This window comes from Trichomycterus rosablanca, chromosome 4 (genome assembly GCF_030014385.1).
Source record: "Trichomycterus rosablanca isolate fTriRos1 chromosome 4, fTriRos1.hap1, whole genome shotgun sequence".
NCBI classification, from domain to species: Eukaryota; Metazoa; Chordata; class Actinopteri; order Siluriformes; family Trichomycteridae; genus Trichomycterus; species Trichomycterus rosablanca.
The window spans coordinates 51,110,429-51,126,098 of record NC_085991.1 but is presented as its reverse complement, the minus strand read 5'-3'; the positions used below and the strand labels follow the sequence as shown (position 1 = coordinate 51,126,098).

At 44.0% G+C, this 15,670-nt stretch overlaps 1 protein-coding gene across 1 annotated transcript in view; it reads left to right on the top strand.

Annotated features, from left to right (window-relative positions):
- The window catches only part of si:ch211-188c16.1 (uncharacterized protein LOC562677 homolog), a 29,851-nt gene extending 14,605 nt beyond the window's left edge, over nt 1-15,246 (top strand). The window contains exons 12-20 of the mRNA XM_062993643.1: nt 4,101-4,135; nt 4,254-4,317; nt 6,592-6,626; nt 6,720-6,783; nt 7,215-7,313; nt 8,189-8,202; nt 9,540-9,573; nt 13,839-13,919; nt 14,948-15,246. Coding sequence (XP_062849713.1) covers nt 4,101-4,135; nt 4,254-4,317; nt 6,592-6,626; nt 6,720-6,783; nt 7,215-7,313; nt 8,189-8,202; nt 9,540-9,573; nt 13,839-13,911 — 418 coding nt within the window. The 3' untranslated portion in view covers nt 13,912-13,919; nt 14,948-15,246. The remainder of the gene's footprint in view (nt 1-4,100; nt 4,136-4,253; nt 4,318-6,591; nt 6,627-6,719; nt 6,784-7,214; nt 7,314-8,188; nt 8,203-9,539; nt 9,574-13,838; nt 13,920-14,947) is intronic.
- Nucleotides 15,247-15,670: the final 424 nt, after the last annotated feature.

Genomic DNA, 15,670 nt, shown 5'->3' with positions numbered 1-15,670 from the left:
CACACACACACACCACCAGTCCACTAATACACACTCAGTCTCAGCAGCAGGTACACACACACACACACACACACACACACACCACCAGTCCACTAATACACACTCAGTCTCAGCAGCAGGTACACACACACACACACACACACACACACACACACACACACACACACACACACACACACACACCACCAGTCCACTAATACACACTCAGTCTCAGCAGCAGGTACACACACACACACACACACACACACACACACACACACACACACACACCACCAGTCCACTAATACACACTCAGTCTCAGCAGCAGGTACACACACACACACACACACACACACACACACACACACACACACACACACACACACACACCACCAGTCCACTAATACACACTCAGTCTCAGCAGCAGGTACACACACACACACACACACACACACACACACACACCACCAGTCCACTAATACACACTCAGTCTCAGCAGCAGGTACACACACACACACACACACACACACACACACACACACCACCAGTCCACTAATACACACTCAGTCTCAGCAGCAGGTACACACACACACACACACACACACACACACACACACACACACACACACACCACCAGTCCACTAATACACACTCAGTCTCAGCAGCAGGTACACACACACACACACACACACACACACACACACACACACACACACACACACACACACCACCAGTCCACTAATACACACTCAGTCTCAGCAGCAGGTACACACACACACACACACACACACCACCAGTCCACTAATACACACTCAGTCTCAGCAGCAGGTACACACACACACACACACACACACACACACCCCACCAGTCCACTGATACACACACCACCAGTCCACTGATACACACTCAGTCTCAGCAGCAGGTACACAAACACACACACACACCACCAGTCCACTAATACACACTCAGTTTTAGCAGCAGGTACACAAACACACACACACACACCACCAATCCACTGATACACACTCAGTTTTAGCAGCAGGTACACAAACACACACACACACACACCACCAGTCCACTGATACACACTCAGTCTCAGCAGCAGGTACACACACACACACACACACACACACACACACACACCACCAGTCCACTGATACACACTCAGTCTCAGCAGCAGGTACACACACACACACACACCACCAGTCCACTGATACACACTCAGTCTTAGCAGCAGGTACACACACACACCACTATCCCACTGATACACACTCAGTCTCAGCAGCAGGTACACAAACACACACACACCACCAGTCCACTGATACACACACCACCAGTCCACTGATACACACTCAGTCTCAGCAGCAGGTACACACACACACACACACACACACACACCACCAGTCCACTGATACACACTCAGTCTCAGCAGCAGGTACACACACACACACACACACACACACACACACACACACACCACCAGTCCACTGATACACACTCAGTCTCAGCAGCAGGTACACACACACACACACACACACACACACCACCAGTCCACTGATACACACTCAGTCTTAGCAGCAGGTACACACACACACACACACACACACACACACACACACACACACACCACCAGTCCACTGATACACACTCAGTCTTAGCAGCAGGTACACACACACACACACACACACACACACACACACACACACCACTATCCCACTGATACACACTCAGTCTCAGCAGCAGATACACACACACACACACACACACACACCACCAGTCCACTGATACACACTCAGTCTCAGCAGCAGGTACACAAACACACACACACACACACACACACCACCATCCCACTAATACACACTCAGTCTCAGCAGCAGGTACACACACACACACACACACACCACTATCCCACTGATACACACTCAGTCTCAGCAGCAGGTACACAAACACACACACACACACACACACCACTATCCCACTGATACACACTCAGTCTCAGCAGCAGGTACACAAACACACACACACACACACACACCACTATCCCACTGATACACACTCAGTCTCAGCAGCAGATACACACACACACACACACACCCCACCAGTCCACTGATACACACTCAGTCTCAGCAGCAGGTACACACACACACCACCAGTCCACTGATACACACTCAGTCTCAGCAGCAGGTACACACACACACCACCAGTCCACTGATACACACTCAGTCTCAGCAGCAGGTACACACACACACCACCAGTCCACTGATACACACTCAGTCTCAGCAGCAGGTACACAAACACACACACACACCACTATCCCACTGATACACACTCAGTCTCAGCAGCAGATACACACACACACACACACACACACACCCCACCAGTCCACTGATACACACTCAGTCTCAGCAGCAGGTACACAAACACACACACACACACCACTATCCCACTAATACACACTCAGTCTCAGCAGCAGGTATACACACACACACACACACACACACACACACACACACACCACCAGTCCACTAATACACACACACACACACCAACCACCATCCAACTACCATCCCACTAATACACACTCAGTCTCAGCAGCAGGTACACACACACACACACCACCAGTCCATTGATACACACACCACCAGTCCACTGATACACACTCAGTCTCAGCAGCAGGTACACTCTCTCTCACACACACACACCATCCCACTAATACACACTCAGTCTCAGCAGCAGGTACACACACACACACACACCCCACCAGTCCACTGATACACACACCACCAGTCCACTGATACACACTCAGTCTCAGCAGCAGGTACACTCTCTCTCACACACACACACACACACACACACACCATCCTACTGATACACACTCAGTCTCAGCAGCAGGTACACACACACGCACACCATCCTACTGATACACACTCAGTCTCAGCAGCAGGTACACACACTCACACACACACACACACACACACACCATCCTACTGATACACACTCAGTCTCAGCAGCAGGTACACACACACGCACACCATCCTACTGATACACACTCAGTCTCAGCAGCAGGTACACACACACGCACACCATCCTACTGATACACACTCAGTCTCAGCAGCAGGTACACACACACGCACACCATCCTACTGATACACACTCAGTCTCAGCAGCAGGTACACACACACGCACACCATCCTACTGATACACACTCAGTCTCAGCAGCAGGTACACACACTCACACACACACACACACACACACACACACCATCCTACTGATACATACTCAGTCTCAGCAGCAGGTACACACACTCACACACACACACACACACACACACACACCATCCTACTGATACACACTCAGTCTCAGCAGCAGGTACACACACACCCACACACACACACCACCAGTCCACTGATACACACTCAGTCTCAGCAGCAGGTACACAAACACACACACACACACACCACCATCCCACTAATACACACTCAGTCTCAGCAGCAGGTACACACACACCCACACACCATCCTACTAATACACACTCAGTCTCAGCAGCAGGTACACACACACTCACACACACTCACACACACACACACCATCCTACTGATACACACTCGGTCTCAACAGCAGGTGCGCACACACACCACTATCCCACTAATACACACTCAGCCAAAGCAGCAGATACACACACACACCATCCTACTAATACACACTCAGTCTCAGCAGCAGGTACACACACACACACACACACCCACACACACCATCCTACTATCCTACTGATACACACTCGGTCTCAACAGCAGGTACACACACACACCATCCTACTATCCTACTGATACACACACAGTCTCAGCAGCAGGTACACACACACACACACCATCCCACTAATACACTCTCACCCTCAGGTGCACACACACATCACTGTTCCATTGATACATGCATATACACACACACACACGCCACAGACCTACATATGCATATCCATTCTCACACCACCATCTTACTGATGTGCACACACACACACACACACACACACACAGCATCCACAAACTTCCAGTGTGGAACCTTTTTATAAGTGGTATTAATAAAGCTCTTTATTTCTCACTCAACACATATTGAACTTTTGCAGGTCTTCACATCACATCCATGTTCTGACCAGCAGCTGTAAGTCCCAGTTGGTTTACATAAACCAATATATAATAGAACCAGTAACTCCAGTATAATGTTTGTAATAATGTGGCATGTCAGTTTAATCTCTAGTTGGTATATGTTTGTATTTCAGTCTCTGATGATGATGATGAGTGGACCTGCGATGATGAAACTTTGCCCCCTTCACCAGAAACACTGTGAGTTACTTGTACTGGTAACCAGTAACATTGATCTTTTTGTTAAGAGATACTGTATATGTACACACACACACACACACACACACACACAAACACACTCACCACTTATTAGGTACATTTACCTTATATGTACAAATAAGGTCTAAAATATTAGTACCCCTGCACCTTCTCTAAGCAGAAACTGACAAATGTGTGTTGTGACTATTTATTCTTTATTTCACACTAACTATAACAGAAACTTTACTCCTGATATACAGCTGAACATGCTTAATGTCATAAAACAAACTAAATCTATTGGAAGTCTAAACTTAACATTTTGTAGACCATAGTCTGATTCAAGGCATCCAGCAAAGCAGCCCCAAAACAACACTGAGCCTCAGCCATGTTTCACAGTAGTTGTTTATTTCTTTGAATACTGTTTTTCCCTTTAAACAGAGCTTCTACTATCTACCAAAAAGATAGATAGACAGATAGACAGACAGACAGACAGACAGACAGACAGACATAGATAGATAGACTGATATAGACAGACAGACAGACAGACAGACAGACAGACAGACAGACAGACAGACAGACAGACAGAGAAGCGTGATTCGTCACTCCAGAGAACACATCTCCACTGCTCTAGAGTCCGGTGGCGGCGTGCTTTACACCACTGCATCCGACGCTTTGCATTGCACTTGGTGATGTAAGGCTTGGATGCAGCTGCTTGGCCATGGAAACCCGTTCCATGAAGCTCTACACACTGTTCTTAAGCTCATCTGAAGTCCACATGAAGTTTGGAGGTCTGTAGCGATCGACTCTGCAGAAAGTTGGTGACCTCTGCGCACTATGTTCCATCCGCTGACCCGCTCTGTCATTTAACATGGCCTAACACTTGGTGGCTGAGTTGCTGTCGTTCCCAATCGCTTCCACTTTGTTATAATAGCACTGACAGTCGACTGTGGAATATTTAGTAGTGAGAAAATTTCACGACTTGTTGCACAGGTGGCATCACGATACCACGCTGGAATTCACTGAGCTCCTGAGAGTGACCCATTCTTTCACTAAGGGTGAAAGAAAGACAGACAGACAGACAGACAGACAGACAGACAGACAGACAAAGACAGAAATAGATAAACAGACAGACACAGACAGATACACAGACAGAGATAGATAGACAGACAGACACAGACAGACAGATATATAGAGAGACAGACAGATATATAAATACTGGTGCTGGTCATAAAATTAGAATATCATGAAAAAGTTGATTTATTTTAGTAATTCCATTCAAAAAGTGAAGAGAGGAGAGGCACAGAATCCACGTTGTTTGAGGTCCAGTGTAAAGTTTCCACAGTCAGTGATGGTTTGGAGTGCCATGTCATCTGCTGGTGTTGGTCCACTGTGTTTTCTGAGGTCCAAGGTCAACGCAGCCGTCTACCAGGAAGTTTTAGAGCACTTCATGCTTCCTGCTGCTGACCAACTTTATGGAGATGCAGATTTCATTTTCCAACAGGACTTGGCACCTGCACACAGTGCCAAAGCTACCAGTACCTGGTTTAAGGACCATGGTATCCCTGTTCTTAATTGGCCAGCAAACTCGCCTGACCTTAACCCCATAGAAAATCTATGGGGTATTGGAAGAGGAAGATGCGATACGCCAGACCCAACAATTCAGAAGAGCTGAAGGTCACTATCAGAGCAACCTGGGCTCTCATAACACCTGAGCAGTGCCACAGACTGATCGACTCCATGCCACGCCGCATTGCTGCAGTAATCCAGGCAAAAGGAGCCCCAACTAAGTATTGAGTGCTGTACATGCTCATACTTTTCATCTTCATACTTTTCAGTTGGCCAACATTTCTAAAAATCCTTTTTTTGTATTGGTCTTAAGTAATATTCTAATTTTCTGAGATACTGAATTTGGGGTTTTCATTAGTTGTCAGTTATCATCAACATTAAAAGAAATAAACATTTGAAATATATCAGTCTGTGTGTAATGAATGAATATAATATACAAGTTTCACTTTTTGAATGGAATTACTGAAATACATCAACTTTTTCATGATATTCTAATTTTATGACCAGCACCAGTAGATTGATAGACAGACGGATAGATAGAGACTGACTGATCAATCGATCTGTGGGATCTGCAGTATTGTCACTCGACTTCCTGTGATCCACTGAGCTGTTTTTATCACCCAGGTTAGGTCCTGTTAGTAAATGAAAATGACCAAAGGAAAAACTTTAATAATTATTTGAAATAATTAAAATATTTTTATCTTCATTCAGGTCTTCTAACAGAGCCAATTCTGTACCGGACCTGTGTAAGTGCTGCTTTTTTCTCCTGTTTTTCTTTTTAAACTTGTGTATAGCCCTTCACTAAAGAGGTTTTTAGATGATTTACGTGTTTCTTGTAGTCGGTGGTGATGGCAGCAGTCATCATGTCCCGAGTGGTGGCAGTTTGGAGGACGTGCCTTCACGGTAAGCCAATCACACCAACATTTTTATTATAATGTTGCACTTCTACTAATAAGGGTTCAGTGTAACAAGAAAAAAAAAAAAAGAACTGAACATAGAACGTAAGGAGGGTGCACTTACTTTTTCTCCATACATATACATATATACATGTATAATAATGTTGATATTGTTTTGAATGTAATGGGTTTTGCTGTTTAAGAGAGTGAGAGAGATCGTGTGTGTGTGGGCAGTTGTAGCCTAACGGTTAAGGTACTGGACTAGTAATCAAAGGTTGCTGGTTGAAGCCCCACCACTGCCAAGTTGTCACTGTTGGGCCCTTGAGCAAGGCCCTTAACCCTCAATTGCTTAGACAATATACTGTCACAGTCCTGTAGATCGATTTGGATAAAATCATTCACTAAATGCTGAAAATGTAAATGTGTGTTTACCCTCAGAGTGAAGGATGAAGCTCTTCAGAAGCTTGCCATTTTCCTCCAGAACACCAAGAAAGATCTCAGCGCCGCACCGGATCACCCGGAGTCCATTCCTGTCAGGTACAGTGTATTAACTCCTCCTTTATTACCTACAGTCTTTGTTTTTTACAGAGAACCACCTATCACAGACGTATATTTACTACTGATAACAAGGGACAGCGATTGCCTAGTGGGTAAAGCTTTGGGCTATCAATCAGAAGGTTGTGGATTCAAATCCTGCTTCTGCCATGCAGCCACTGTTGGGCACTTGAGCAAGACCCTTGACTTTCTCAGCTCAAGAGGTGCTTATTATTATTATTATTATTATTATTATTAAGTAACAAGGCATCAGTCAAACTGAGATATAGTAAATTGGTCTCTCAGGAGTCCTTTTAGATCTTGTGCATCTGGCAGCTGTTTTTACCCAAAGCTACTTTCAACAGAAAGTGTTCAATCAGGGGTTCTCAAGGGTCTAGTAGTCTAGTTCCTTTAACCCTTAACCCTACACAAGATTCATTAGTTCACAAGTTTATATCGAACACAGTCATGGACAATTTAGTGTCTTCAGTTCACCTCCCTTGCACGTCTTTGGACTGTGGGAGGAGACAGTCGGGTTAATTGGAGAAACAAAAATGCCCACTGTAATGGAGTGGTGACCTGTCCAGGGTGTTTTCCTACCTTTCACTCAGTGAACTGCACCCACCACGACCCTGACCAGGATAAAGCGGCGGTAAAACAGACCCTGAATGAATAAGTGAATGAATGATAAATAATAAAATGTTAGTTACATACGGTCCTGTACACAGTGTGTAAGGGGCTGAACATTTTGGGAACTCCAGTTTCTTGTTAGCTAAACCCTGCACACATTTCTATTATCAGCAGTTTGTTTTCTTATAGTATGAATGCACGTTTACTTTATTACTTCTCACACATAAATGTCTTAAATGTCTTTGCAGCATCAACAGTGCAGGTACGTCTGAACAGTTTCTGCTTTAGTGTTGTGAATTTTAATAAATTGTTTTCATTAATATTCTGTATGTTGTGTGTGGGAGCGGGAAATCACGATGTTGGGGATTATCACTAAAACGGTGAAGGTTCGTCTCTGGGCGGCATGGTGGCTTGGTGGGTAGCACTGATGCCTCACAGCTAAAAGGTCCTGGGTTCGATCCCCAGGCGGGGCGGTCCAGGTCCTTTCTGTGCAGAGTTTGCATATTCTCTCTGTGTCTGCGTGGGTTTCCTCTGGGAGTTCCGGTTTCCTCACACAGTCCAAAAACATTCAATAAGGTAATTGGAGACTCTGAATTGCCCTATAGGTGAATGGGTGGGTGTGTGTATGTGTGTCTGCCCTGTGATGGACTGGCCAGGGTGTTACTGTGTGCCTTGCGCACATTGAAAAGCTGGGATAGGCTCCAGCACCCCCCTGCGACCCTGAATGAATAAGTGGTTAAGAAAGTGGGTGAGTGAGTGAGTATGGTGTGTCGGTGTGTCTCACTGTCATTATAGCCATCACTCAACATGAACAGGGTAAACAATTTCTATAATACCTTCTGGGATGGTAGCCTAGTAGGTAGAGCTGTGAAAGGTTGTGAGTTTGAATCACAGCTCTACCATGCAGCCACTGATGGGCCCTTGTGCAAGAACCTTAATCCGCTTGACTTCAGGGCGCCGTACAATTGCTGACCCTGTGCTCTGTCCCCAGCTTCCAGACAAGCTAAGAAACCATAAAAATGATCTTTGTGAATAACGTGGACAATTTAGATATCATAACAGCTGCTCCCAAGTGTCAAATGTGACTTCTGCACCGTAGTGAACCAGTTTAACCCAAACGCATAAGCACAAACACCATTCTGAATCTCAGCTCTGCTACTGTTCAGCTGGGCGCCCCCTAGCCGTCACAACTGGCATTGACTGCAGCAGACAAAAGTGGCCACTAGTCTGCTGGGTGGGAAGAAACCGGACTAAAAAGGGGGTGGTGTCTTTGACGTTGTATAAGGACCCTGGTTAGTAGAAGTGGAGGAATGTGGAAGACCGGCCTCATGCGTTAATCCACCGTGTGGGTGAATAAGGAGGAGTTGGAGGGAGCGTGTGTCAGGCAAATATACCCGTCATCTGAGTCGCCAGCAGCGGAAGACTAATTGGCTACACTAAACTGGGAGAAAAAGTATAATATAACTATAATATAATAGTGTGTAAATATGATAGTAAACACCAAGTATGCTTTCATTTAAAATTATTTATTTCGATTTGAGTTGCACTTTGAACCAGAAGCTGATTTTTTACTTTCTGACTGTTTGTTTGTACTGATAGAATTTCTGTATGAAGTGGAGGAGCCTCCTTATGTGTGAGTATAACTACTGGTTTATGCTTTTTCTGTATTATATGTGTGTATAGTATATACTGTATATACTGTATATACTGTGTATATATACGTATATATTTATATACAGTGTATCACAAAAGTGAGTACACCCCTCACATTTCTGCAGATATTTAAGTATATCTTTTCATGGGACAACACTGACAAAATGAAACTTTGACACAATGAAAAGTAGTCTGTGTGCAGCTTATATAACAGTGTAAATTTATTCTTCCCTCATAATAACTCAATATACAGCCATTAATGTCTAAACCACCGGCAACAAAAGTGAGTACACCCATAAGAGACTACACCCCTAAATGTCCAAATTGAGCACTGCTTGTCATTTTCCCTCCAAAATGTAATGTGACTCGTTAGTGTTACTAGGTCTCAGGTGTGCATAGGGAGCAGGTGTGTTCAATTTAGTAGTACAGCTCTCACACTCTCTCATACTGGTCACTGAAAGTTCCAACATGGCACCTCATGGCAAAGAACTCTCTGAGGATCTTAAAAGACGAATTGTTGCGCTACATGAAGATGGCCAAGGCTACAAGAAGATTGCCAACACCCTGAAACTGAGCTGCAGCACAGTGGCCAAGATCATCCAGCGTTTTAAAAGAGCAGGGTCCACTCAGAACAGACCTCGCGTTGGTCGTCCAAAGAAGCTGAGTGCACGTGCTCAGCGTCACATCCAACTGCTGTCTTTGAAAGATAGGCGCAGGAGTGCTGTCAGCATTGCTGCAGAGATTGAAAAGGTGGGGGGTCAGCCTGTCAGTGCTCAGACCATACGCCGCACACTACATCAAATTGGTCTGCATGGCTGTCACCCCAGAAGGAAGCCTCTTCTGAAGTATCTACACAAGAAAGCCCGCAAACAGTTTGCTGAAGACATGTCAACAAAGGACATGGATTACTGGAACCATGTCCTATGGTCTGATGAGACCAAGATTAATTTGTTTGGTTCAGATGGTCTCAAGCATGTGTGGCGGCAATCAGGTGAGGAGTACAAAGATAAGTGTGTCATGCCTACAGTCAAGCATGGTGGTGGGAATGCCATGGTCTGGGGCTGCATGAGTGCAGCAGGTGTTGGGGAGTTACATTTCATTGAGGGACACATGAACTCCAATATGTACTGTGAAATACTGAAGCAGAGCATGATCCCCTCCCTCTGGAAACTGGGTCGCAGGGCAGTGTTCCAGCATGATCATGACCCCAAACACACCTCTAAGACGACCACTGCTTTATTGAAGAGGCTGAGGGTAAAGGTGATGGACTGGCCAAGCATGTCTCCAGACCTAAACCCAATAGAACATCTTTGGGGCATCCTCAAGCGGAAGGTGGAGGAGCGCAAAGTCTCGAATATCCGCCAGCTCCGTGATGTCGTCATGGAGGAGTGGAAAAGCATTCCAGTGGCAACCTGTGAAGCTCTGGTAAACTCCATGCCCAGGAGAGTTAAGGCAGTTCTGGGAAATAATGGTGGCCACACAAAATATTGACACTTCAGGAACTTTCACTAAGGGGTGTACTCACTTTTGTTGCCGGTGGTTTAGACATTAATGGCTGTATATTGAGTTATTTTGAGGGAAGAATAAATTTACACTGTTATATAAGCTGCACACAGACTACTTTTCATTGTGTCAAAGTGTCATTTTGTCAGTGTTGTCCCATGAAAAGATATACTTAAATATCTGCAGAAATGTGAGGGGTGTACTCACTTTTATGATATACAGTGTATCACAAATGTGAGTACACCCCTCACATTTCTGCAAATATTTTATTATATCTTTTCATGGGACAACACTATAGAAATGAAACTTGGATATAACTTAGAGTAGTCAGTGTACAACTTGTATAGCAGTGTAGATTTACTGTCTTCTGAAAATAACTCAACACACAGCCATTAATGTCTAAATGGCTGGCAACATAAGTGAGTACACCCCACAGTGAACATGTCCAAATTGTGCCCAAAGTGTCAATATTTTGTGTGACCACCATTATTATCCAGCACTGCCTTAACCCTCCTGGGCATGGAATTCACCAGAGCTGCACAGGTTGCTACTGGAATCCTCTTCCACTCCTCCATGATGACATCACGGAGCTGGTGGATGTTAGACACCTTGAACTCCTCCACCTTCCACTTGAGGATGCGCCACAGGTGCTCAATTGGGTTTAGTCCATCACCTTTACCTTCAGCTTCCTCAGCAAGGCAGTTGTCATCTTGGAGGTTGTGTTTGGGGTCGTTATCCTGTTGGAAAACTGCCATGAGGCCCAGTTTTCGAAGGGAGGGGATCATGCTCTGTTTCAGAATGTCACAGTACATGTTGGAATTCATGTTTCCCTCAATGAACTGCAGCTCCCCAGTGCCAGCAACGCTCATGCAGCCCAAGACCATGATGCTACCACCACCATGCTTGACTGTAGGCAAGATACAGTTGTCTTGGTACTTCTCACCAGGGCGCCGCCACACATGCTGGACACCATCTGAGCCAAAGAAGTTTATCTTGGTCTCGTCAGACCACAGGGCATTCCAGTAATCCATGTTCTTGGACTGCTTGTCTTCAGCAAACTGTTTGCTGGCTTTCTTGTGCGTCAGCTTCCTTCTGGGATGACGACCATGCAGACTGAGTTGATGCAGTGTGCGGCGTATGGTCTGAGCACTGACAGGCTGACCTCCCACGTCTTCAACCTCTGCAGCAATGCTGGCAGCACTCATGTGTCTATTTTTTAAAGCCAACCTCTGGATATGACGCCGAACACGTGGACTCGACTTCTTTGGTCGACCCTGGCGAAGCCTGTTCCGAGTGGAACCTGTCCTGGAAAACCGCTGTATGACCTTGGCCACCATGCTGTAGCTCAGTTTCAAGGTGTTAGCAATCTTCTTATAGCCCAGGCCATCTTTGTGGAGAGCAACAATTCTATTTCTCACATCCTCAGAGAGTTCTTTGCCATGAGATGCCATGTTGAATATCCAGTGGCCAGTATGAGAGAATTGTACCCAAAACACCAAATTTAACAGCCCTGCTCCCCATTTACACCGGGGACCTTGACATATGACACCAGGGATGGACAACGACACATTTGGGCACAATTTAGACATTAATGGCTGTGTGTTGAGTTATTTTCAGAAGACAGTAAATCTACACTGCTATACAAGCTGTACACTGACTACTCTAAGTTATATCCAAGTTTCATGTCTATAGTGTTGTCTCATGAAAAGATATAATGAAATATTTGCAGAAATGTGAGGGGTGTACTCACTTTTGTGATACACTGTATATACAGTATATATATTATTTTCTCTTTCATTTGTCCTTCTTTTTGTTTTATGTTTTGTTATGCATAACCAAACACACTAAGTTAGAGCTACTTAACGTTGTGCACCACACTGCAAATAGATTCTTAAGATCATTTTTGTTTGAATGTACATTTCTGATTAACACGTACAAAATCTGTACATTGTTTTGTCTTGTAGAGAGCTGCTAACAGCCGGATACAAATGCAGACATACCTGGCGAATAAAACTAATTATATCTATCTGTCAGTCTGTCTGTCATCTATATTTGTCTGTCTATTTATATCTATCTGTCTATCTATCTCTGTATATCTATTTATATCTATCTGTCTATCTATTTATCTGTCTGTCTATTTATTTGTCTGTCTGTCTCTCCATATCTGTCTGTCTATCTATATATGTCTGTCTGTCTGTGTATTTATATCTATGTCTGTATTTATCTATCTATGTCTGTATTTATATCTATCTATCTATCTATCTATCTATCTATCTATCTATCTATCTATCTATCTATCTATTTATATCTGTCTGTTTATCTGCCTGTGTATCTATCTATATCTGTCTATCTATGTCTGTCTGTCTGTCTATCTATCTATCTATATCTGTCTATCTATCTATATCTGTCTATCTATGTATCAATATCTCACTCTGTCTATATCAGTCTGTCTATATCAGTCTGTCTATCTATCCATATGTCTGTCTGTCTGTCTATCTATATATGGTCTTCCATTTGAATGCAACTGGTGCTGATAAAGGGGTGATATACTGTAGGTGTTTAAAACTGTTGTTTCATCGTGTTCTCTCTGTTCTATTTTACATTGTGCATGAGAGTCGTTTAGTGTGAAATCACGCAGAATACAGGAATAAACCTGTAAACAAACCACTCACCCGAAATACTGCTCACATAATTAATGCATGAGTACTAAAGTTCCAGAACTTACTTTCTTTTCTCCTCCAGTGAGGAAGACCAGTTCAGTTATGCAGATTTTGAGCCACTGCCTCCTCCTGAGCTCTACGCCGACTCTCTCTGAGCACTCAGGTTAGTCTGGTTTGAATCCTTTATTCTTTGTTTGCTGTTCCTGCTGTTTTCTAGACACCCTAAGACTAAATGAGTCTGTACTATACACGTGCACCCTTACCCAAGGTACAAACCCTACAAAATTCAGAGCAAACTGACAGAACTGTACCAAATCCAAATTTGCCACAGCTGCCAAGAAAATACCAGGTTGGGTTGAGTTAGTTGTTAATGGTCTAGAACAGAGATAAAGCCAAATGCAGTGATTTTGATATGATATGATAATCCTTAATTAGTCCCACAGTGGGGAAATTCACAATATCAGTCCGTTACAATGGTAAAATACTGTAGATAGATCATAGAGCTAAACAGCTGTTTAGATCTTTGGTTTTCCACAGGGGGACGCCAAACATCACAGGGGGTGAAAAAGGCTTTGTCTGCTCTGAGGTGCTCTGAGTTTATTGGGTTGTTAAAATACAAAATGTCCAGCTAATGTTTGATATTTTGCCAATAAAGGCTGGAGGGCTCAGCTTCTTTTAAAGGTTTCTAAAAGGTTGGTATCACTGGTTTAGATTATTTGATTTGTGGCAGTGTGATGAAGTAAGTGTAGCTTACCCATCACTATGGCGTGTACTTACCTTAAACTTACCTGGGTTGATCCCTCCTCTGGTAAGTGGAGGAAGAGAAAGACCTGTAAAAGAGAAAAGTGTGCACTTATATGTAATGTAAATAATTATACGTTGGTTGAAGTGCCATTGCCATGTATGAGGTTAAATAAGACAATATATTGTCTATGGGGGGGGGGGGGGGGGGGGGGGGGGTTAGGGTGATAAAAGCAGCGTGTAGGTAGACAGAAAGGGGGGAGTCAGTCGAGAAGGAGAGAACAATAGAACGACAGCGTTAATGACTTTGTAGTCAGTAGTTGTATGTACATTGTCTGTAATGTTTAGTGTATGTTTGTGTCCTACCAATGAATCTTTATTAAAGACGCAAATGTTAATAACAATGTTTATTATCTACACTGAACATGACATGCTTGCTCTTTCTTTCAGGTAAACGGATGCTAATCCTCCCACTTGCCGGGCCCTTGTTGGATGTACACATGTTCGAGAAATACACAAATACAGATGTAGCAGAAGAGAATATACAAATGTTAAAAAATGTTAAAAAAAGACCAAGGCTGGGACGTAGCACTTATGGGTGTCCGTGTTCTGATTGTTATGCTGGAATTGTGACGTGTTTGAGGTTAACGCTGTGTAGCTGTTGCACCATCATGTATGATGTTTTTGTTCTTTCTGAAGCGTTGCTGTATGTGTTACAATTTATTTCTGTAAACGAATGCATGCAATAAATATACTGTTATAAAATATTTACATTTATTTATGTTCTGTATCACAGAAATCAGCATGAGATTAAAAAAATCACTTATTTGGCTAAACGAAGGCTGATGAGCCATGCGCATGACGACGTCTATTTTGTAACACTGGTGTTATTGTGACGTGAGGGTGAGGGACCTTTTAGATGAACTGATGGTGGTTCCTCAGAGTTCTTGTGTTGAATGCAGCAGATCTGATAAGCATAAAGCCCTCAGGGACTTTGATAAGGACCAGATCTTTATGGCCAGCAACTGGTGCGACAGCCAGCCACGGTGACGGGTCGCTGGGCCGCCAAGACTCACTGATGCCAGAGGACTACTGTGGATCAAACTGCAGATCATTTTAATCCTGGTGATGAGGTGAATGTGTCACAACATACAGAGCAGCAAACCTTCTGTC